The 25,214-nt window shown below is 35.3% G+C and overlaps 2 protein-coding genes across 7 annotated transcripts; one reads left to right on the forward strand and one right to left on the reverse strand.

Annotated features, from left to right (window-relative positions):
- The first annotated feature begins 182 nt into the window (after positions 1 to 182).
- Positions 183 to 15,711, forward strand: LOC109058363 (maspardin). 5 transcript variants are annotated; one of them, XM_042727258.1, is made up of 9 exons: positions 183 to 324; positions 732 to 796; positions 2,219 to 2,380; positions 2,557 to 2,637; positions 2,708 to 2,853; positions 2,930 to 3,038; positions 4,225 to 4,332; positions 4,789 to 4,929; positions 15,577 to 15,711. In XM_042727258.1, the coding sequence occupies exons 2-9, from the start codon at positions 734 to 736 to the stop codon at positions 15,622 to 15,624; spliced, it is 858 nt and encodes a 285-aa protein (XP_042583192.1). In that variant the 5' UTR covers positions 183 to 324; positions 732 to 733; the 3' UTR covers positions 15,625 to 15,711. The 5 variants fall into 5 exon arrangements, with proteins under 5 accessions (XP_042583192.1, XP_042583189.1, XP_018931109.2 ...); XM_042727255.1 differs by lacking the exon at positions 15,577 to 15,711 and adding an exon at positions 5,414 to 6,104 and having other exon boundaries at positions 185 to 324; XM_019075564.2 differs by lacking the exon at positions 15,577 to 15,711 and adding an exon at positions 5,414 to 6,104 and having other exon boundaries at positions 231 to 349.
- Positions 7,029 to 25,132, reverse strand: LOC109058343 (ankyrin repeat and death domain-containing protein 1A-like). 2 transcript variants are annotated; one of them, XM_042727253.1, is made up of 16 exons: positions 24,086 to 25,132; positions 18,109 to 18,293; positions 17,440 to 17,543; positions 16,831 to 16,929; positions 15,564 to 15,662; positions 15,215 to 15,319; positions 12,873 to 12,971; positions 12,526 to 12,624; positions 12,343 to 12,441; positions 12,141 to 12,239; positions 11,196 to 11,294; positions 11,019 to 11,117; positions 10,827 to 10,922; positions 10,539 to 10,740; positions 8,982 to 9,113; positions 7,029 to 8,519 (listed from the first exon to the last, which is right to left on the reverse strand). In XM_042727253.1, the coding sequence occupies exons 2-16, from the start codon at positions 18,146 to 18,148 to the stop codon at positions 8,458 to 8,460; spliced, it is 1,533 nt and encodes a 510-aa protein (XP_042583187.1). In that variant the 5' UTR covers positions 18,149 to 18,293; positions 24,086 to 25,132; the 3' UTR covers positions 7,029 to 8,457. The 2 variants fall into 2 exon arrangements, with proteins under 2 accessions (XP_042583187.1, XP_042583188.1); XM_042727254.1 differs by lacking the exon at positions 15,215 to 15,319.
- Positions 25,133 to 25,214: the final 82 nt, after the last annotated feature.

Below are 25,214 nucleotides of genomic sequence, written 5' to 3' on the forward strand. Positions count from 1 at the left end.
AAACACTAAAGGAGTTGCTGTGAGTCTAAACATTAATTGTGATTCATTTCCTTTTTTCGTTCCACAGAAGAAAGAAAGTCATGCGGGTTTGGAACAACATGAGTGTGAGTCATTTACATTTTTTTTTTTTTTTTTTTTTTTTTGCGTGAACTGTTCCTTTAAAAGAGCCCGTTGCTCTCCCTGCGCATGCGCACAGTTCGCGGGCGCTGATTGGCTGGTGTGATCGAGTGCCATCAATCGTTTGTTGGCTGCGGAAGCTGCGGTCATGTGATTCAGCGAACGGCTACAATGTTTTTTAAATCTGTGGATGAAATTCAATAAAAGGTGATTTATTTCACAAATCAGCACGGTAATATTTACTCATCTATCGCTTGAAATAGTCTCCCGATGTACGATGTTATGAAGCGTAAACAAACGCCATTTTTGTAGAGGCAGATGTTGTGTTTTTGAGCAGTCCGTTTTTTATGTATTTAAACGATTATTTCAGAGAAACCGTCAGTTTATATTTTGATGTAAGTTAACTGCAGGAACCGTGTTTGTGCGTTCGCCTGTCGCATTTACACGAGATCATTTTGTACTCTAGTCACATGTTTTTCTGTGGTGAAATACTGGAGTAAAATCAATGACACAGTACATTTTCTTTTCATCTAAACTGCGAGCTTTGAGTCGATCGTGTCAGTTATTCTGTGAAACATACACGTATTTAACCTCATCTCTCATTTGCATTCCAGCAATGGAGGAGATAAGAGTATCTCCTGACTATAACTGGTTCAGAAGCACCGTACCTCTGAAAAGAGTAAGTTCATCTATCTTTATATCGGTAACAATTTAATATAGCGACCCATTTTCACTATTAACTAACGTTAGTTGCTAATTAGCATGCCTGCTATTTACATATTGTCTGTATATTATTTACATATTGGCTGTTTATTCTTATATTCTCCAGGACCATATTCTACATCACTAATCCTACCCAATACCTACATTTAACAATTACCTTATTAACTATTAATAATCAGCAAATTAGGAGTTTGAGGCAAAAGTCGTAGTTAATGGTTGTTAATAGCTAGAATTGAACCTTAAAATAAAGTGTGACCCATCTATCTACCTATGTTCATTTGTGGTAGAAAACAAAGCATAATTGTCATCTGTCATTGTTACTTGCCATTTCAAAAAAGTATAGTTAAAATGAAATGAAATAGAACTGCCATAAATGTAAATTAGAATAATACACAGTACAGGTCAAAAGTTTGGAAACATTACTTTTTTTAATGTTTTTGAAAGAAGTTTCTTCTGCTCATCAAGCCTGCATTTATTTGATCAAAAATACAGAAAAAAATGTAATATTGTGATATATTATTACAATTTAAAATAATTGTTTTTAAATTTATTATACTTTAAATTATCATTTATTTCTGTGATGCAAAGCTGAATTTTTAGGATCATTATCACATGATCCTTTAGAAATCATTCTAATATGATGATTCATTATCAAAGTTGGAAACAGTTCTGCTGCTTAATATTTTTTCAAAACATGTGATACTTTTTTAGGATACTTTGATGATTAAAAAAAAAAAAAAGAAGCTATGTTTTTAAAATATTAATATTTTGTAATAACAATATACACTACTGGTCAGTAATTTGGGGTCAGTAATTTTTTTTTCTTTCTTTTTTTAAAATAAAATCAATACTTTTATTCAGCAAGGATGTGTTAAATTGATAAAAAGTGATATTAAAGAAAATATATTATTAGAATATATATTATTATAATTTTTATTTTTATTTTGAACAAATGCAGTTCTTTTTTTAAAACTTTTTATTCATCAAATATATTAGACAGCAGAACTGTTTCCAACACTCATAATAAATCAGAATATTAGAATGATTAATAAATGATCATGTGATAGACTGGATGTTACATGTGACACTGAAGGCTGGAGTAATGATGCTGAAAATTCAGCTTTGCATCACAGGAATAAATTATTTTTATAAGTATATTCAGATAGAAAACTATTATTTTAAGTTGTAATAATATTTCACAATATTACTGTTCTTTCTGTAATTTTGATCAAATAAATGCAGGCTTGATGAGCAGAAGAGACTTCTTTCAAAAACATTAAAAATAGTAATGTTTCCAAACTTTTGACCTGTACTGTATGTATATTATGAGGCCGATGTAGCACATTTGTGAGTCGTCTTGCCTGTGCATCTTCTGTAGATAATCGTGGATGATGATGACAGTAAAGTCTGGTCGTTGTATGATGCTGGGCCGAAAAGCATCAGGTGCCCGATCATCTTCCTCCCGCCTGTGAGCGGCACGGCAGAGGTTTTCTTCCAGCAGGTGCTGGCTCTCTCCGGATGGGGCTACCGCGTCATCTCCGTATGTTTTCACATCCGCTACAGATAGACCTGCTGGAATAGATGGAATAGTTAACAAACAAAAGCTTTATTCAGTCGCTTTCCATTTCAAAAATGGCATTTTGCATAACTAACATGTCCTTTTGCTTCTCTTCTGACATTATTCCATGATGTGTAACTTGATATTGCCGCATCCAGCTCCAGTATCCTGTCTATTGGGATCTGCTGGAATTTTGTGATGGATTTAGGAAGCTTTTAGACCACTTACAGCTGGACAAGGTACGGTGTATTGATTGTTTTATATATACAAGACGAGAAATGGGTCTCTTTCACAACCTGTTTTTTGCAGGTGCATTTGTTTGGTGCCTCTCTGGGAGGATTCCTGGCCCAGAAATTTGCTGAAGTCACACATAAATCTCCCAGAGTTCATTCTCTGATCCTGTGCAACTCATTTAGTGACACATCGATCTTCAACCAGACTTGGACAGCAAACAGGTTATGCCGGATACTTTTACAGTGGTAACGTCTCCATCATTGTGGATTTGTCTCATGTATAATGTTCCTTTTCTAGTTTCTGGCTGATGCCTGCTTTCATGCTCAAAAAGATCGTGCTTGGTAACTTTGGCAAAGAACCTGTGGACCAAAAAATGGCAGATGCAATTGACTTTATGGTTGACAGAGTGAGTATTCCTACTGTATTGACTGTTTACAGTGTCGATGATATAATTAATGTAATGCTACAATATTTGACCTACCTCTAGTAAAATGTCACAAATAATGATTACAAATCATACATTCAGAGCATTTCTTGAAGTCGCCTAAAAGGGTTACTCCATCCCAAAATGAAAATTTTGTCATTAATCACTTACCCCCATGTCGTTCCAAACCCGTAAAAGCTTCGTTCATCTTCGGAACACAATTTAAGATATTTTGGATGAAGACCGGGAGGCTTGAGATTGTCCCATAGACTGCCAAATAAATAACAGTGTCAAGGTCCAGAAAAGTATGAAAAGCATTGTCAGAATACTCCATCTGTCCTCAGTGATTCAACCGTAACGTTATGAAGCGATGAGAATACTTTTTGTACATGAAGAAAACAGAAATAATGACTTTATTCAACAATTCCTCTCCTCTGTGTCTCTCCAAATCAGCGTAGCGCCATTTTGGCAATTCTGTGTCAGCCGCGCTGAGCCGATGCGCTGTTTGCTGTCAAACCAAAGCGTAAATACACCTAAAAAACTTATCCTTGTGGCGCAGCTGATACAGAAGAGTGTAAGCAGCTTGCGTACTAGTCAGATTTGTCAAAATGGCGCTACGCTGATTTGGAGAGACACAGAGGAAAGGAATTGTCGAATAAAGTGATTATTTCTGTTTTCTTCGTGTACAAAAAGTATTCTCTTCGCTTCATAACTTTACGGTTGAATCACTGATGGCAAATGGACTATTCTGACGATGTTTTCATACTTTCCTGGACCTTGACAGTGTTATTTATTCGGCAGTCTATGGAACAGTCTCAAGCCTCCCTGTTTTCATCCAAAATATCTTAAATTGTGTTCCGAAGACAAACAAAGCTTTAACAGGTTTGGAACGACATGGGGGTAAGTGATTAATGACAAAATATTAATTTTGGGATGGAATAACCCTTTAAGGACATTTAATATGAACATGAAATGTGTAAATATGCAAACTTTCATTGTACTGCAATAGTTACGTGAAAAGTGAAAACTGTACATAAATCAAACCACATTTGATGCTTATTCTGGATTGATGTAGTTAATAATAGACCTCATACTGATGTGTGAAGGTAATTTGTCTCACTCTTTGCTCATTTATCAACAAAGCGTGCTCTGTTTGTTTGTGCTTCAGCTGGAAAGCCTGAACCAAAGTGAACTGGCCTCTCGACTCACAATGAACTGCCAAAACTCCTATGTGGAACCTCACAAGATAAAGGATATTGCCGTGACTATAATGGATGTAGGTCTTTTTTATACACTACTGGTCAAAAGTCTGAAATTTTTTAAGTCTCTTGTGATCTCCGAACTTGCATTTATTTGATCAAAACACACACAAAAAAAGCTAACTTTCTATCGCTAGCCTTTCCGGAATCGCCTAGCATACCTTTAAGCTCAAAACCAATATGTTAGAATGAATCAGCGTTTCCATCACAGGAATAAGTTACATTTTTAAATGTATTAAAAAAGAAAACCATTTTTAAATTGTAGCAATATTTCACAACATTACCGTTATTGCAGTTTTTTTTAATCAAATAAATGTAACATAAGAGACTTCTTTCAAAATCATAAAAAAAAAAAAAAACTTAATTATTTTAAACTTTGTATTTGAACTCTAGAACTGAATCATTCTACTTAAGTTAGAGAAATAAGATCTAAGTTTAACATTTTAAAAATATTTTGCTCTTATTTTCACTTAGTTTTTGATCAGAGTGCCCTGTCACATGAGGCAAAGGAAGAAATGTATAAGCTGTACCCCAACGCTAGAAGAGCTCACCTCAAAACAGGAGGAAACTTCCCGTATCTGTGCAGAAGTGCAGAAGTCAACCTGTACATACAAGTGAGTTTCAAGTTTAAAAAAATGTAAATACTGTCATTATTTACTCACCCTCATGATAACTGACTTACATCTTCTGTGGAACATGTATAAAGAAAAGTTGAAGACCATTTTACATGCTCATTTTCCTGCAATAATAGTAGTCCAAAGCTTTAAAAGTTAATAAAAATCCAAGTAAAGTAGTCAGACTTGTGTCCGAATCTTAGCCATATGATAGATTTTTGTGAGAAACAATGTAATTTGTTATTTGCTAAAAATCATTTCTTTTGATTCACAAACCCACGACTCGATGATCAGACTGCAGTAGTTAACGAATTTTTGGAAGAAGCTTCTCAGTGAATCAAGACGGCCTGTTTTAAAGACATAAGGACCAGTTTTATGATACTAAAGCTTGACATTTTCAGTGAATAGTGATTAAAAACATAATGCAATCATGTTGTCATTTCAGGGGTTTAATTTGCATTGTTACTCGGCTTTTACTCTGTAGATACACCTGCGTCAGTTTCATGGGACACGGTACGCCGCTATCAGTCCAGAGTTGGTCAGTGCAGAGGAGCTAGAAGTGCAGAGGACAAATCTGAGCAGCAACAGTGAGAGTGACAAGGAATCATAGAGAGACCAAAAGGCTTCATACAAGCATCCTCTGAAGATTGATTAGATGAATCGGGATCTGAATTTAACCTGTTTCAGCTACAAAACCTTCCCATATTCTGCTTTTCTACGACCTTAAACTCAGTTAAATGTGAATGGACTTTAAAAAGCCTATTTTTACTTTATGGAAAATAAACAATATTTTGATAAGTATTATGACTGTAAATAAGTGAAATTGATTACATGGTAAGAGTTTTCATAGAATGCCATATTTTGACCTGGTTGCCTTACACAATATAAAATGCACATATTTGTTAAATTGAGCACTTTTTACTCCTTGAACTTCATTTTCTGCCTTTTGTACATTGGTGTTAATTTTTTCATGTATTTGGTTTGTTTGTATGAATGTTGTTAATGTCATTATGTCTGTTTGTTGGAGTCATGCACTGATATAAACCGAATCTCGTTTCAACACCAGATTGTATAAATCTCTTACCTTTTCCAAATGACCTATGAGGAGTCTCTGATTTGGAAACAAATCAAAAAGTGTCATTATTTACTTAAATAAAAGCCGTGTAACCGCAAAAGACAGGTATTAATCGTTATTATAGATTTACTACAATTTATTACCCGTTCTGCATGTGCTTAACTCTCACCTGCCAATAATGTTCACTAAACCATTACCATACAATTGAAACACTGCTATGGCTACACAATAAATAATATTCATATCTTATTATATTCATAGAAATGTAGCATTACCTCATTTATTCACCAGTGGATCTTCTGTAGTGAATGGGTGCCATCAGAATGAGAGTCCAAACAACTGATAAATACATCACTATAATCCACACCTCTCCAGTCTATTGATTAACATCTTGTGGCATGAAAAGCTGCGTGATTTTAATAAACAAATCCATCATTAAGATGTTTTAACTTTAAACGATCACTTCTGAATCAGGAAAGAAATATGCACAGACCAAGCACCAATTAGATGTGAAAACAGTCCAAAGCAATTAAAAACAAATATTATCCACTATTACAGACAGATTACACAAAGATTATTGGACTTATTCTAAAACGAAAATACAGAATGAAATAAGCAGAACTTCCTATTGTAGTATATTTGTTTATTGAGACGGTTTGTGTTGCTTGGAGACAGCTTGCAAAATCATTCCAAAAGAAAACAGCTGCCTGTTCCTGAGAGATGGCTGGTTTTGATTGATTTGTTTGCGTCAACAGTGATGCACTTGACTAGCATTTTGGTTGGCATACATAGTAACATTTGGTTACTACCCTGTAACCACTGGTGACCGCAAATTTGCATCTTTTGTCTTGGCAGAATTTTTTTAACTTTTAACCTGCTTCACATCAGCACTTAATTTCCCTTTTGAACACACACAGTCCACTAAAGCCATTATGACAAAAATATCTAGATATTAAAATGCAATCTACAATTAAATTAAAAGCCTTTTAGTGTGGGGAAAAAAAATCAACACCTTAACAACAACTCTAGTCATGCTGCATACTGTGACATACTTTACTCAATACTTTAAAACAAGTACAATGTACAAATCAAACAAGTTACAGTCTTGCATCTCTAACATCACGACCAACATTTACACATCTCTTGCTTAGGCAGGCTGAATATATTCAGAATGTTTGTATAAGAACTGGGTTGACAAAAATTGAATTTGAATCTCAAGCTTGTGATTCGATTCAATTCCGATCTCGATCCGATACTGATTCATTTGGATACGCACAGTATCAGGTACAATACATGTCAGTTTTTCTCACGTAAAGAAATCTCAACTGATGTTGTAAACTGTAAAGGGAAGAAGATATACTTAGCCTATACTTGTACAATGATATAGCCTAACTATGCTCCAATTCATTTTTGTAGATATAAACGTGTTTTGATGATGGATTTATTCAAATATCAGACAACAGGTTAAGTAAAAAAAACATAATAAATATGTAACAATGCATATATTCACCAAAATTCTTCTCTCTAGAGTTTATTTATAGCCAACTGTCGAGCTGTGGACATTGAATGGCTTTTCATGACATGATACATTTTCAACACAACTTCAGAAGTTCATTCATGTTTATTTCATGCAATTACTAGTAGTATAGGGAAGAGATATGTTTGGTTCACGTGTGCTACGAGTTGCGGCTGGAAATGAGGCGCTACAGCGATCTGTCACACTTCATTAAAAAGGACCAACACGTTATTTACTGTTTGAATTTCATACAAAAGTGACAGAATTTTAAAGCTAAGGCTTTGTTTTATATTGAAGCTTGCTAGGATTTACTTAAAAAAAAAAAAAACGATGTCAACCCAGCCCTAATCTGCATAAAATACTACATTGGTTTATTCTCTAAATTTTATTGCACCTTCTTTATTCTTTTGTCCCGTGTTCAGATAAGAACATTTGCACATACAAAAAAATGTTTGGGCCTTTCAGTCTTGCAAATCCTATACTGAACAGGATCACCACACACATTTAAACACACACTAAGTAAATGTGTCTTAAAAATAACAATTACAGCAGAAAAGCTGCAACTACAAATAAATATAGGACAGAAATACATGCATAACTGTAAAAATGAAATGTGAAAAGTAAACTTAAGCATGACCAAAAATGTTATTGCTTGGCAAGTTTTTCGACAGAGAGAAAAAAATTCTACCTGTTCTCCTAAAAACTGCTCTGTCATATTTTCTCAATAAGAATGGTCCCACAGAAACCCATTATTTCAATCCAAAGTCATGTTTGCTGTAAATATTTGCTCTTGGTGTGAACAGGCTGTTTTCTTCTCAGTTCTTCTGAGGTTATATTTAAGGGAGTATTTGTGTTTCATCAGTGCTGTGTATTTGAAGAGCATCCGATCTCCTGCTTAGTACGTGCTCAGTCTAGTCCTCTCTCAACAAATCTCACGTTACATTGTAGAGCATTTTTTAGCAGAAGACGGATCCGCATTTGCCTGCTGTCGCATGCTTTCTGTTTGGAAGAAAAAAAAAGTTATATAAGATGGAAGGTAAAGCAAGGATGTAGACCATGAAACTAAAAAAAAAAAAAAAAAAATTATACACACACACACACACACACACACACACACATTAGCTGTAATCCAATACCCAGAAAGTTATCTTGCTGCTTAAGGCATAATCTTAGTCAAAATGGCATGCAAAGCTTAGTAGGTCACATACATGAAGAGATACACATAAAGTTATCGGTTCTTGGCCAGAATAATAACAGAACTAGAATTTTAAAATTGAATTTGCATACAAATTCACTTCAGTGCATTCTGGAATTGCCTTCCAAAAAAGATGCATGCAATTTTCATTTTGCTGCCTTTGAGTCTGAAATGCACATGTGATGCATAAAAGTTCTGTCTAGATAGGTATCAAAGTAGGTTAGAAACAGATCCTACACACGTATGAACTGTAATGCTGAATTCACCTGCCAAATCAATCCTTGAGATTCCAGTCAGACCTTCGTACAAGCCCTTGATGGGGTTTTCTCCAGCATTGATCACTCCGTGCAGCCAGATGAGCAGCATCCTATGCCCGTGCTCCTTGTAGCTCTTTGTACCTTAAAGTTCAGAGCTTTTCATCACATGACAGATATCACACTGAACACACTGGGGCTGCACTGTGAGAACTATGCACTTCATTTGGGAAAATAGTGCAAATTGAAGGCTAGTCTAACTGTTTGAGTAATAGTGCTGAGGAATACGATGGCTCTTAGGGGTGTTAAGCAGAGTGATTTACACTAATTACTATGTTTACTGACTCATGTAATGAACCTATTCTCGTAAGTTTAATAAAAACAGCATGTCTTCAGAAAACTACTGAGAAATGTCTATTTCCAGACCTCATATATTTAGACGTTTTGTATTTTTGTGCATATTTTGACATTAGGATTTTTGGCATTTTCAGGAAAGCATTTGTAGCTAAAGAAAAGTTATTTACTTCTAATAAAATAAACCCATTTGTATTTCCCCATATATAATCATTACATTTTAATGGGTTACATACAATAGAATACCATTTTGCTTTAATTTAAAGTGCCCCTATTATGCCATTTTTACAGTTCCTAATATTGTTTTGGGAGTCTCCTACAATAGGATTACATGCATGCAAGGTCAAAAAACGCTTTTATTTTCTCAAAATATGCATTTAATATCGCCTCATTTTCCAGCGATTCTTAAATGATTAGTTCGAAGCAGTTTAAAATTCTGTGAGATTGCTCTGCTCTGATTGGTCAGATGGCAAAGTCTGTTGTGATTGGTCTACGGCGTACAGCACGTTTCGAAAACAATACGGATATTTCAGTAGTTCTGTATTTTGAACGCTCTATAGAAAATACATCTATTATTTATCATACTTACAGGTTGTGTTTCACTGGAGCAGCTGGTCCATATAAACAGGATACTGATCCATCTTTCAACAGCAAGCGTTTTGTGAATCCCGTGTTGAACTCCCCGAGATTAGAGAAGCAGTCATCAGTAGAATGACGTTTGTGGGCGGGGTCAAGTTGTTTGCGGCCGGCCAACATAGAACAATTATGCAAATGTATTACCCCGTGACATGTAGCCGTCACGGAAGTGGGATTTGATAACGACTTGTTTCAGCTGTTCAGAGTCGATTCTTTATTTTGGGAGACAATTTTATTTATCGTGCACTTTCAGCTTTACAACTTTGAAGATCGTTAAAATTCACATAAAGCTGCATTACACACTGCATGAAAGGCAATATTGGAAATGGCATAAAAGGGGCACTTTAAATCATATTCTAACTTAAAAAAAAAAAATCATAGCGTACTAAAGTTTGGAGGTTTTTTTTGCAAATTAACTTCACATATATATATACATATATATATATATATATATATATATATATATATATATATATATATATATATATATATATATATATATATATACACATATATATACACACACTTTTTTTTTTTTTTTTTTTTGACGCACTCAGTAGATTATGTTAAATGACGTACCTGTCCATTGGTGCTCTATGGCTCGAATATGTGCATCTGAGAACCTCCAGTGCCGAGCCAGTGTTTTCCACTCGCCTGGTTTGAGATATTTGGAGGCAAGTTTCCACAGGACAGATCGGATGTGTTGTGTCTCCTGTCGATGATCTTGCTTGAAGGTAAGACTCATTCCCACCAGAGAGTCAGAGTCACTCGTCACATTTTCCTAGAAAGCAAGTGAACACATTTAAAATTCAATATTCAAATGATATCTGAATCAATTAATTTAAGTTTAATATACACTGAACCAACCTTCTCCCATTTGTAAAATCTGTCAGCTTTGATAATCATGTCAACGACATTCACATGGCTGCCTCGTGCTGCAACATCCAGTGAGGTCTTTCCCTGCTGTAAAAATATCTTTTGTTCAATTGTTTGATCACAAGTGTATTACAATATGAAAATTTATCAACCACACTCAAGTATGACAACAATAATCTGCACCTTGTCGAGCAGATTGAGGTTGACTCCAGATATCAGGATCATCTCAGCGATGTTCTGCCGTCCGTGTTCTGCTGCTATGTGCAAAGCAGTTTGAAGCCGCTGTGAGGAACAATTGTTGATGAATGAGTGAAGAAACCATTTCCTTATGCCGTGAAATCATAAATGTGAAACACTCACATTGTCAAAGATGTCCAGGTCGCATCCCGCATCGACAAGATCCTTGACTATTCCTGTGGAGTTGTTGAGTACTGCCAAGTGCAGAGCTGAAGTATGTTGCTGGTAAGGAAAAATGTCTGTACTGTAAATACTTTGGATATTCTAAATAGTAAAACTTAAAATTGTAAAGTTTCTGATGTTTTAGCTCCTGACTCGCGAATCAGGTAAATTGTCAAATGTGCCCAAATTATTCAATCCACATTGTGATCATACTAAAATTAATTCTTTCATCAGTGTACTTTTTTTTTTTTTTTATTTATATATATTTTTAAGAGGTGTTAACGTTGTCTGGATGTGGCCTTAGATGTGTGCATACATAACAGAGAATGTTCTCAGAACTTTAGCTTACATTCTGGCAAGGTTTTTGAACAAGTAACGTTAATAGAATGTTCATTCAAAATGTCTAATAATGTTCTGAAAACGTTAGTACAAAACATTTATGGAACTTTTGTTCTGAAACATTTCAGTTGGATATAAATCTAAGATGGTTCATAGAACATATTCAAAAGTAACATTCCCATAATTTTTGCAAAACAATGAAACGTAACACTCCCCATAATGTTGCCTTTAACACTGACAATTGGACAGGAATAAATCCACAAAATACTTTTGTCATTTTCTTAAAGGAAAAAACTGAGCTGAATGATGCAGGAAAACTTCTGGTAGCTGTGTTCTGTATAATATTATTATGTCTGTAACATAATCAAGATGGCCTTGTACTTATACTGTACATATAGGTGTGTGTATACAGTATCTGTTATGCAGAGCATTATCATCGGACACCGCTAACAGAGAATCCAGCAAATTAGTTGTTTTCAATGGGCATGCCATTGCCATAGTGAATTTTTCCCCTAAAATTCTCTCCTGTTCGACAAAAGCAACCAAGCTGGGGGTTTTAGTACTCACTGTGTCTACTGAATCCAGATTGATCCCAGCCTGTACCAGCAGTATGATCTCTCTTCCAGAGCCATGCTGGGCCACCAGATGAAGAGCTGTCCTGTTACTCTAGAAGAAGAAACACTTTATGGTGTGCTTTGACTTGTACTGAATGTTGAAAACCGCATTAGTTATTATACAGACTGATGATAGTATAAAACAATGTCCTCACATTAGTAAGTTCATTGACATTGCAGCCAGCCTCCAGCAAGAGTCTGATACATTCATAATGCCCTCCTTCAGCTGCCAAATGTAAAGCCGTCATGCCATCCTGATAAAAGATCACAATGTGAAGCAAATAACACCAAAACCAAAAGAAACTCACACAAACGCACACAAAACGGGATCTACTTACAATGTTTTTTCCATCAATGCTCTCCCCGGTTTCCATGATCTTCTGGAGGACGTCACTGTGGCCTTGTTTAGCTGCCAAATGCAGTGCAGTGTTTTCCTCCTGCAGTTCATGAACATCATATCAGTGCTGCATCAGTGTTGTTATTGCCAATGTTTTCCCATTCTTTGTATGTTTTTGTTTTGGTTAGTTTAACTAACCGAAGTAGGGCAGGTGATGCATCTACTGTAGCATGCTGAATGTGTTTAGTTTCACTTTTTCTTTTGCAATTTTACATCTAGTAGTAGAGCAAATCTAATTAGCACACAGTGAGGAGCGTCTGTGCACCCGTGACTCTTGCTGTCCCTCACCTTGTCCTTGAGGTCATGAGCACAGCCCATTCCAATGAGAAACTCCACCACCTCCAGGTGTCCATGCTCCGCAGCCAAATGAAACGCTGTCTTACCTGACTGACACAGCAGATGGACACACGTTAGAGGACATAATGTACAGTACTACACTCTTTAAAATAAAGGCTCTTCTATAGCAATGCAATGGTTCCTCAAAGAAACATTCTGTGGACAGTTCTTAAAATAATCTCTCTTTTTCTTAATGTTAAGAATATTTTAATAATCTGAAGAACCTATTTCCATTATAAAGAGCCTTTTGTGTAATGGAAAGGTGTAAATTCCATAAACATTTTATAGCTTTGCTTCATCTGTTATTATTTCAATGGGTAATAAAACATCCCTGCTGAAAAAAAACAACAACAGAAACCACTACAAATATCAAACCAAACTTTTAACCATTAAAACCATTAAAAAATTGTTTGTTTTGGGACATGTTTCATTAAGATTTAGTTGTTTTAACAAGCCACCAATAGAAGGCATCCTATTACCAGTAGAGACCAACAGGGTCCATTACTGTTTCCATGAAAACCAATACAATTTCCATTATAACTAGTAAAACCATTACAAATTCCCTGATGGTTTCTATTGTTTTTTTCAGCAGGGATGTTTTAAAAAAGCACAATGAAAGTACTCACAAATATTGATTGTTGGATATTCGTACTATTAATCTAATTTGCTGAAAACCTAACAAGGCATAAATCTCATCATAAGCTAGCTCATTTGTAATGAGAAGCACAATTCACAACAACTGGATAAACTTAAATCAGAGTTTTAAGACAACAAGACATCAAAATGGACCCTTTTGACATTCATAATACAGCGGCTTCAATAAAATGAGTATTGAACACGTCACCATTTTTCCTAGTAAATATATTTCTAAAAGTGCTGTTGACATGAAATTTTCACCAGATGTCACTAACAAACCAAGTAATTCATACATACAAATAAGGTCAGAAATTAAGTTGGAATGGAAAAAGTATTGACCAACTGAAATGTATGCAATACTTAGTACAAAAGCCTTTTCTTGGTAATGACAGCTTCAAGACGCCTCCTGTATGGAGAAACTAGTGGCATGCATTGCTCAGGTGTGATTTTGGCCCATTCTTCCACACAGTCTTCAAATCTTAACGGTTCTGTGGGCCTCTTCTATGAACTCTGATCTTTAGTTCTTATTTTCTATTGGATTCAAGTCAGGTGATTGGCTGGGCCACTCTAGCAGCTTTATTTTCTTTCTCTGAAACCAATTGAGAGTTTCCTTGGCTGTGTTTGGGATCATTGTCCACTCTTGTTTCACCTTCATCATCCTGGTACTGTAGGTGTTGGGATTGAACCAGCTAATATTAATTTCCACTGACTATAGGGGCAGGATTGCTTTCTAATTACTGACAGATTTCAGCTGGTGTCTTGGCCTTCCATGTCTTTTTGCACCTCTCTTTCTTCACTTGTTCAATACTTTTTCCCTGGGTCATTCCATTTTATTACACATAACTTAATTTCTGAACTTATTTGTTTTGTTTTCTTCGTATGAATTGTGTTGTTACCAACATCTGGAAAAAAAAAAATTAAAATTTTTAACAGCACCTTTAAAAATATATTTACTGTGAAAAATGGTGACACGTTCAATACTTATTTTACCCGCTGTACATGTCCCACAATCATACTGACTGTGCATGATTCATTCATTTTCTTCAAATCTGAATTGAATTTCTAACCAAGGCAGAGAAAAATAATATTCAATCCACACAAACAAATGATCCAATAAACTCTTCATGGGCAAAAATGTGACCTGTCCTACCGTTCACAAATTACATTTGAATTTTATGAAGCTATTTGTCCTTTGTGATGCTTGTCAGCTCCTGTTCACTGCCTGCTTTTTAAGTCCACAAAACTCTTCCTTAGGACAATTCCTTCCTTAAAGCCATTCCTTCAAATTGTTTAACTGGTATTTGCATGAACACTATGTAATCATCACAGTCATTATCAGTCTCTCTGATGAAGAACCCCAAACATTTTCGGAAAGTGATGATCAAAATGTCATGTGATCAAAATGTTAGCAAACATAACCTTAAACAAATTCTGTAAAACTGACCACCTCCTTTAACTCCCACAAAGATGATCTTACATATCAACTAGTGTAAAAGCACCTTAATATGTTCTTGTAGATACAATGCATTGAAAAACAAAACCCATTTGGTCTCTAAACTTTGTCTGGACTCTAGTTTTTAGCAGGGAACTGAGGGTACAATTAAAAAGACATTACACTTTAAGACCATGGGCACTGTGGCCAAACATGAGATTCTCACCTTGTCGACTTTATTAAGCTGCACGTTTTCCAGATCTTCCATAATATACTCCAAAATACTGATGTGACCCCGCTGTGCAGCACAGTGCAAGAGATTCAAGCCATTCTGAAAGAAAAAAAAACAAAAGGAGACAGTTCAGTCAGTGAGACGCATTGAAATAAATGTTGAAGTGTGAATGTAGGCCAGTACACACATCAATCTCATTTGTATTGGTTAGTGGTCTTTAAAGAACGGCTTCAGAACGCTATTCGTCAAAAACATAGTCAACCGTGAGAGAGCGGAGCACATCGAGTGCTCAGATAAAAAAATATCTGAAACCTGACAAGGATTTTTGCCAATTGAGTCTTACTTTGTTTTCACAGGTGAGCTTGGCCCCAGCTGAGACAAGGATCTTTAGGATTGAGAGGTGACCAAACCATGCCGCCAAGAGCAGAGCGTTCATACCGAACTGGAAAACAACAGAATGTATACAGTGTCACACAACTTTTGAAAAACAATACTAGCCTAAAGTGACACTTCCTTAATTACATGATTAACAATCATATTCCAGTTATGGGTTTACCAGTGGCTCATGAACAGCAGTGCATGTGTAGAAACTTCTAGCAACGTTAAGGACATGGGTTTGATTCCCAGGGAATAAACATTCTGGTAAAGTGTATTGCTTGCTTGAATGTATTGCTGTGAGTCACTTAAAAGTGTTCAACAAATGCATAAATGTAAAAACTTTAATAAAGGAGCTAAATTGACTTTTTTCACCAAAAGCATATGGAATGACTGTGAGACAAGCTATACTTCATCAAAATCTTCTATAAATCGCATGTTTTAATATCATATAAATCTTCTGTAAAATTTTATCAAAAATAAATCAATTTAAAATAAATATAAAATAATATTTTTTTATTTTAAAAAGCTTTTTTTAAGATTTTAAAAAAATCTGTATATATAATTTTAAATCATTTAAATATTATGCATTCAGCTTTTAGCCTATAAAAAATATTTACTATAAAAAAAAAACATTTTCACATGGTAGGAGTATTTATGTAAACTGCAAAAAAAAAGATACAAAAAAAATGACCAGTTACAACATACAACAAACCAAAAAAAATAAATAAGAAAATAATAATAATAATAATAATAATAATAATAATAATAATACACTTTTACTTCTATATAACATCTATATAAATTTAAATCCAAAACTTAATCATTATATTTTCTTATTTAAAAAAAAAAATAATTAAAAAAAATATATAATAATAATAATAATAATAATATATCCCCAGGCACTTATTGGTCAACTGCTCAATTATCTGGGGAAAAAAAATCTGCCTTGCATTTCAGGGCCACTCTTTGTCTCTTCAATCATTGTTAGTGTAAAAAAAAAAAAAAAACAAGTAACAAGCTCATAGCCTCCAGTAATTTACAGGCCACATGGTGAACAAAGAGCAGCCCATTAAAGATTTATTCAGTGGAGCAGTATTTCACTTATTTGTGCTTATACAGTAAACAAACACAGAACATAAAATATTCAGCCTAAAATGCAACTAAATTTGAACTGGTTCCCTGTTTATTCACACAGTGTGGCAGTGCTCAAACAAAATGCATTTGACACGTACGCTGTCCATATCATCCACCTCCATGTCGTGGTCCAGCAGCAGACGCACTGCCTGCTCACTGCCGGCTCCTGCTGCCCAGTGCAAGGCCTTACGCTCCATCTGTAAAACCAGAATCACATGAAAAAAAATGAAACATCCACACTGACTCAAGAGCCATTGTCTTTGCCATGGTTTTAGATGATAAATACTGTTGTCTAGGGTAAAACAAAGGTCATATCCTGTGCTGACGACCACGACGTGTGTTTCCGTCACTCTGGTGCATAACTGGGAAGAACAAAACATTCCAGGCGGAGAAATTGGCATGGTGGATGGCAACATAACTTCCTCTGACACAGCTTCCTGAACATTCAGCATGCTTCGCTCAGCTTTCTTAACCGTGCCACCATGTTTAGAAGTGTACGTCATAGTTTATTTGCTTATTTAAATGAATATATATTTAATTACTACATCTTATTTTAGTCAAATCTGGTCAAGGAGCCAATTTTAAACCATTCCAAGTGCATATTTTACTAGAAAGACTGCTTTAAACTGTCTAGTATATTGCGCATAATCCATTCCTTGCATGTAGATTTGCATTGTTCATACGTTTCTGTATTGGTTACATCTCACCTTATTTTTGACTTTGATGTCCACCCCTCTTCTGATGAGCTCCTGCATTCTCTCCGTGTCGTTCCTCTTTGCAGCATCATGAAACTCCTTCTCTGAGCATAGCACTGGAGTGAAATAACAGTGTAAGGTGACAGGAGTTATATACAGTATAGTGTGTATATACACAGGTACAAATATGAGCATGATCCATGATTATGCACATGCATCTGCAGTATTCATATCTAATCTTTCTCATCACTTTTTAGAGATCATTTCCATCTAGGTTTTAGATTCTGTCCTAACTTTATAAATAATTAAGCTATGACCCAATTTTTTTTTTTTTTTTTAAAATGTAAACAATTACAAACTGATATCTATCTATGATTTGACATATTTAAAATTAATCATAACACAAATCATATTTATACACAGACAGATATACATTTGTCTGTAAATGTTAAAGAATCCAACAAAGCCTTAGTAAACGAGAATCTTTAGTCTTATATAATACCATTTTTATTAATAACTACTTATTAGCCACAGTTAGTTTTATAAGCCATATAATGCAGTGAGATTATGAATATTTTACCCATTGAATAGAACCTAATTTCTCTCACTTGCCCTAGTTAGTGTCCGTACCGCACTACAACACTGGCATTATTTTTTCCTTTTCGGTATTTTAACACTCACAAATATCGTCTTCAGACACCAGTCCGTCTTCCATCGTCATCAGTCGATGGTGAGTTATGTCTCCGATGTGCGCATCTTCTGATACATGTCTACATTTTCATCTTTTGATGCGATGTTGGGCTGTTTCTGAGCGCTTCTCGCACAGCCGAGCTCAAGCCTGCCGCTTTGGGAAATGACGAATCCTGCTGAAGTGAACGAGGGTTTGGCTCATGAATATTAATTAGGCCATGCACACGTTTCCTCGATGTGCTTATAAATATTAATTAGATTGTGCTGAAGTCACTTCCAATGGCGACTTGGCAGTTAATGAATATTAAATAGGTTGTGTCAACGTTGCTTTTCTGATGTTAGCTACGAGTAGTTAAATATATTCGCTACCACTTTATCGCCATCCGGGTAAATATTGTTTTATGGCAGATTTCGTTTTATGGCAATCATATACAGTTGAAGTTAAGCATCTTCTTTCTCAAATGAACATACAAGAATAAATAGTAACCAACTTAAAATTACAAAAAAGATGAACAAAGGAAATCTCTAAAATATGTGATACAAATTATTTATTTATAGAACAAATGCATAACATTTATTGTACATTTATTGTTTTTACTGGATGATATACACAGTATTGCACACAACATAATTTTTATAGGCTACTTCTACTTATTTGATCCGGGTATTTGTATTTAATTCATAAGGTCTTTATTTAATATTAGTCACAGAATATTTAAATTCATTGCTCGTTGTTATCAGACTCGTTTCATTTGAGAGCTGATTCTTCATGGATTAATTCTCTCATCGGATTTATTCTTTGTTGTGTAACAATACGCAATTATGCTTGTTTGTCTGCCTGTTGGCTTTAGGTAAACTATCATGAATGCTGGACAAATGTTGACCTGTTTGAACAAAGAAAGCTGTGATATCATAATAAGAAACCTCCACTAGGGAGCGCTACAGACTCACAGACTGCTTTTTGTGTCACGATGACGGGTTCCTCGCCAGTTTCATTTCCAAAACTTATTTCAGGCCAATTTCCTTTTCCATACACAGCTGTTGAGGCTAATAGGCCATTTAAAGTTTGTGAGTCACAAATTGAGTTGATTTGTGCTTGCATAGGTGCATAATACCGTCTAAGCAATGCATGCTGGATAGAGAAGCAGTCCAATATCATGTCACAAAAAAACAAAAAAAAAAAAAAAAAAAAAAAAAAACACTGTGGACAAGGCCAAGTGGGAATGCAATTATCGCGATTTGTTTGGCAATTCAAGGAAAAGTCTTAAAAGGAATAGTAAAAAATAAAAAAGGATCACCAACAGATCCTCTGCAGTAAATGGGTGCTGTAAGAATGGAAGTCCAAACAAAACATCACAATAATCCAGAGCAACATTGTCCAACACTACACAACAAAAGACTACAAACTAAAGAATGCAAATAAATGTGCCCTTTTAAACAGTAACACTTATCAGCATGCAGTAATAATCACAAAAACAATGCTTATTGTTTTCATTTTTAATCTTATGTGCAACAAAATTGTAACTCTTGTCTGTCCGATTAAATAGACTCATGTTAAAACACACTTAATATAAGCAGAGCAGCATCTCTCACATTCAGCATGAGAATCACGCAATTGACACTGTCCTCGTGACCTCACACCACATGTCCATTTTCTCATGCTGAGCCACTGACATACACACACACACACACTGTATATATTGCTAAAAAATTAAGGGAACACTTAATCATTACAGTGTAAGACCAAATCAGTAAATCTTAAGGGATATCAATCTCTCCGGGTAAAAAGCAAAAGTGATGTTCACCTGCTTTGGTGCAAATGAAAGTGACATAAACCCTGCATCCCAATGTGCATACGATTCACCCTATATCTGCCCTAAACAGTATTGAAAATGACTAATATCACACAGAATTTAAGATGGATAGTATGCACACTGGGACGCAGGCCAGGTCTCTGCTTTTCTTGTTTTTCATCACTTTGGAAATTAAAGATCACTCTGCACTTTGCACTGTGGGATACAGCATTCTGTGCAGTGTGCTTGTACATTATATAGGCTACTGGAAAATAATCAAGTAACATCCATACTGAACTGTAATACTGCATACAGTATAAATATTGAGAAATGTGTATGTGATGGAATACAGTTCCATATGGCCTTAGTATGTGTATACATCGCAGTGTGCCAATACCGTCACTAGGGAAACAAAACAGACTTGGTTCCTTAAAGCAACTCCCATCATACCAGCAAAGGGAAACAAGTGAAACCGAGACCTGTTATCTGCACACTATTTTAATATGAAAGGACAAATACAGATGACTTCTATCAACCTTATTTTGCAACGAGGAAGTAAGATATTTACATTGAATGTGCGAGACTTCCGCTTTATTAACCACTACAGGCAAATAACTAGAACAATAACAAAGTAGAGTAAATGGTTCTTGTGCTACAAAACACTGAATTATGAAGCAGGGCTGTTTTTGTACAGCCTGAATAGCTGGAATATTTAAGTTACAAATGACCGTACGTTATAAATAAGAGGGATACATAAAGAAAATAGAGTTTAAGTAACAAATTTTAAAAATGAAAGGTTGTTAAAGTGTGGAATCATACTGGTCAACATATCATGATAAGTTCCACATTTTGCTATTAAATGGATGAAGTAGAACTGATTCTTTTGACTTGAAACACAGAGTAACTCCTGCCCATGTCTAAACACACACACACACACACACACACACACACAAAAAAACTTTCCAGATTTTCAAAACAATTCATTTAGTATGATTTATGCTCTTTTTTTTCTCATGGGGAACAAAAAAATGTTCCCACAAGGTTAAAAATACACTACATACTTGCGGACATTTGGTTCCCATCATAATATATATATATATATATATATATATATATATATATATATATATATATATATATATATATATATATTCATAGATTAATGAAGGTGTGATAAACAGTTTCTTAAAAAAAAAAACTGTTTTTAATTGGCATATTTCATATATAAAAATGGACAGATAAAGTCACAAAGAGTCTGACAAGAGTAAATATTAAAGACAGTTTGTCTTTATTAAGACATGCTTTGCAAAGCAATTATTTCCCATTTTTGCACATTTAATATGCATTTAGGTAAAAAAAAAAAAAATTAGTCCAGTTAGTAAATGCAATTAACAGATAGATCCTGTAATAAAATCATCAGCCTCTTCAAACTTCAACAGTAAACATTTAACAGTAAACAGTAATAAATTTGTTCTTTAGCTTGGTTTTAGACAGACAATACACATGAATATGTCAGAACATTAATAACTTAAATATTAAGCATTTCCCTGGTGGCCATGTTATTTACAACAATGTTCAAATATTCACGAAGCTATAGTTTCATCAAAAATATGAGAGATGATACAAATCTAAACTTCAGAGGGAAATTAGGAAATTAAACTTAATGTACTGCGCAAAGGACAAAGAGCTAAAATGAATCATTATCAAAGACTATGTACTTTATATCAAGAACTATTTACATGTAAGATCATATCTTATAAAAAGGTACCACAAAAACACTTTTCATCATGGGAATATTCTTGATTCTGTTAGGTCTAGAATATACTGAAGTAAAACTAACTTGATGTTATCTTCTACACAGTTTGTTTTGCAGACTCTCATTAACCGTTACCCATAATAGCCTTCGCTAACCAGTTCTCTCTGCGTAAGGGAACTAAAGGTGAAGTGCAGGATGAAACTAGTATCTGTAGATTATTAATAGACTGTGTGAACAGGGGACAGCAGTGCCCACAGCATCAGTATGGCAAAGAACACAAGAAACAGACTATTAACTACTCTATGCAGTGCTAACGTGCAAACACTTTCAGACGAGGATGGCAGAAAATGAAGGTGACTGGGTAAAGAAGCTTCAACACAGTTAAAACTAAGCTGTAACTACCGTTCAAAAGTTTTTTTTTGTTTTTTTTTTTAAATAAATGAACACTTTCATTCAGCAAAGAAGCATTAAATTGATCAAAAGTGACAGTAAAGACATCTATATTTCAAAGTTCTATTCATCAAAGAATCCTGAAAATAAAATTATGGTTTCAACCAAAAATATTAAGCTGCACTGTTTCCAACATTGATTTGATAATATCAAATAGGAATGAATCCAACTTTTAAATTTATTCAAACAGAAAAGTTTTTTTTTTTTTTTTAAGTGTAATACAATTTCACAGTATTACTGTTTTTACTGTATTTTGACCCAATAAATGCAGCCTTGGTGAGCATAAGAGACTTCTTTCAAAAACATTGTAAAAGTCTTACAAAACCCAAATGTTTGAACGATAGTGTATTTATGGACATCTAAACTGTGGATTTTTTTCAGATTAGGTAGTCATTAATTATTCAGACCTGAATGCTAGCACAAAACTAAAGACTAACTGTAAACTTTTACCTGCACTTTATACAACAGACATGGACCGATGCTATTCATATGCTACATATTTAGCTTTAAACTGTGATTATTAACCTTTATATATTAGAAGTTTAAGGTGCTGTAATTTTATTTATTTTTTATTGTACCTGACAGATATTACTGAAAAAGATGTCTCTGAGGCTGAGTTGGCTTTGAAGGGCCAGAGTTTTGAAGAGAGGTTGTGTGGTTGAAGGGGCCAGTGGTCTAATTCAGTTTGGCCAAATTAGCAAATTGGCTTCGGAAAATTGGTGGGAAATTGGCACTTCTTATTAAAACATGCAAACACAACTTTTAAAAGCATTCCGGTATCTATCTGCTTGGTAGCTACTTGCTAGAAACTTTGTGAACGTGAGTGATGTCCTTCGACTCTTAATTTCAACCCCTTTTTTTTTTACACAGAAGTTGCAGTGCAAAAATTCTACATACAACATTTCCCCCTTTAACAAATGTGCTAAAAGTGTAAAACGTTAACATACCCAAAAAGTGGTTATGTGCGTATGTAATTTATGGGGGTTTAAATCTAACTAACAAAGTGGCATATATAACTAAACCTATGGACCTAGAACTAAACACAGTAAGCCTAAAGTGAGACCAGAAGCAAGCTAAAACCACATTACATGACAGCAGGTATATTAACTGGCTAGCAATTTTTGCATGTTACGCCACAAAATAAAACATAGCATGTACAAATTTATCTCAGTTTGGAGAAAAAATGGTTTGTCTTCCTTCCAACAACACGCAGGCCTGGAGTGTCATTATCTAGAGCAGTGGTTCCCAATCCTGGTATTGGAGAACCCTCAACACTGCATGTTTCTGGTGTCTCTCTTATTTGACACACACATTTGAGGGCTGCATCCGAAAACTTAGGTGACTTGCTGCCTCGCTGCTGTATCAGGCAATGACTTTGCAGGCAGGGTTTTTGCATGAAGGCACCTCATGAAACAGATTTTGGACAGGCTTCTGAGGTAGAGTAATGGTTTAATGATCTACAGCTAAATATAGAGAGCTTTGGTGATAACTAAGTGGATATTTCATTACTGCAATATTAATTTCTCACTAAAAATGACATAAAAAGTGGAAAACGTTGATCAAAAACATACATTTACACACAAACTGACCACCGACCGCAACTTTCAGACACCATTTCAGAAGGCAATATTTTTCAGTTTTCAGATGCAGCCGAGGTCTTGGAGTCTTCACTAATGAGCTGATGAGTTGAATCAGGTGTGTTTGAATAAGGAGACATCTAAAATGTGCAGTGTTGGGGGTTCTCCATTACCAGGATTGGGAACCACTGATCTAGAGCAAGGGTCAAGTCAAGTCACCTTTATTTATATAGCGCTTTATACAAAACAGATTGTGTCAAAGCAACTGAACATTAATTAGGAAAACAGTGTGTCAATAATGCAAATAATGGAGGTTACAGAGCAGGTTACTTCCTTAATTTCTCAAGGTCCACTTTCTTGCAGAGTTTAGCTCCAACCTTGATCATACTCACCTGTCTGTTATGTCTAGCAATCCCGAAGAACTTGATTAGACTGTTCAGGTGTGTTTGATTAGGCCTTCTTGAGAAACCCTGATCTAGAGCAGGGCTGCCCAGTCCTGTTCTTTGAGATCTTTCTTCCTGGAAAGTTCAGCTTCAACCCTGATCAAACACACCTGAACCACCTAAATAAGATCAGGAGTACTTGATAAATACAGACAGGTGTGTGGGATCAGGGCTTTCACTAAACTCTGCAGGTGGTTAGATTTCCAGGAACAGGACTGGGTGGCAGCCCTAGAGGCTACATTACCAAAACTGTAAGGGACACAATTTTCGTCATCAGAAGTGCCCACGGACATCCACTCTAAAACCCAATTTAGTCTGCGTACAACCCTAATTGGCCCTTCGCAAAGACCCGCCCCACTTTGTTACTGTTGCTACTTCCAACAAGCCATGCCGCTCTCATGCCACACATGTTCTTACGCAGTGAAAAATACATTGCGGAGCAAAGAGGAAACTGACAAATTGCAACAGACAAGACAGAGCAGGTTACTTTGGGTATAAAACAAAGTCTTAGCTTTAAAATTCTGTCTTTTTTTATAGAAATTTAAACAATACCATTGTGTGGCTCTTTAAAGTGTTGTGACAGATCGCTTTATCATCTCAGTTAAAGCGGCACATGAACCAGTCATCTCTTCCTCTTTACTAGTTATCACTAGAAATAAACATGAATGAACATCAGAAGGTATCATTCAACCGTGTAAAGATGTCAGTGCACACCATTTTTTTTTTAAATTCAAATCCACCTATGTAAATCGACTGTCCTGACTGGTTTGTTTGTCAGACAAAAATGGCAGATTCGCTGTTGTGATTGGTCAGATTGCCTGTCAAGGGTCAATTAAACGCACCTGAGCAAGCTCATCAAGGTCTTCAGGATCCCTAGAAAATCACAGGTTAGTGAGTTTGATTAAGGTTTGAGCTAAACTCTGCAAGGCCTCCAGGACCAGATTTGAGGAATCCTGCTGCAGAGGCTATACAGCTACCTTAGTAAAACTTTTAAGCCTAAAGCAGTGGTTCCCAAACCTGTCCTGGAGGCCCCCCTGCCCAGCACATTTTGTATGTCTCCCTAATCAGACACACCCAA

This window comes from Cyprinus carpio, chromosome B7 (assembly GCF_018340385.1).
Source record: "Cyprinus carpio isolate SPL01 chromosome B7, ASM1834038v1, whole genome shotgun sequence".
NCBI classification, from domain to species: Eukaryota; Metazoa; Chordata; class Actinopteri; order Cypriniformes; family Cyprinidae; genus Cyprinus; species Cyprinus carpio.

Coding starts and splice junctions, on each gene's coding strand:
- LOC109058363 (XM_042727255.1), top strand. CDS start 734: ATGGAGGAGATAAGAGTATCTCCTGACTATAACTGGTTCAGAAGCACC. Junction 2,381..2,556: donor GGGGCTACCGCGTCATCTCC/GTATGTTTTCAC, acceptor TGCCGCATCCAG/CTCCAGTATCCTGTCTATTG. Junction 4,333..4,788: donor TTGCCGTGACTATAATGGAT/GTAGGTCTTTTT, acceptor TATTTTCACTTA/GTTTTTGATCAGAGTGCCCT.
- LOC109058343 (XM_042727253.1), bottom strand. CDS start 18,148: ATGACGATGGAAGACGGACTGGTGTCTGAAGACGATATTT. Junction 17,544..18,108: donor GGTGTCTGAAGACGATATTT/GTGAGTGTTAAA, acceptor ATTTCACTCCAG/TGCTATGCTCAGAGAAGGAG. Junction 11,295..12,140: donor ATCTGGATTCAGTAGACACA/GTGAGTACTAAA, acceptor TTTCCTTACCAG/CAACATACTTCAGCTCTGCA.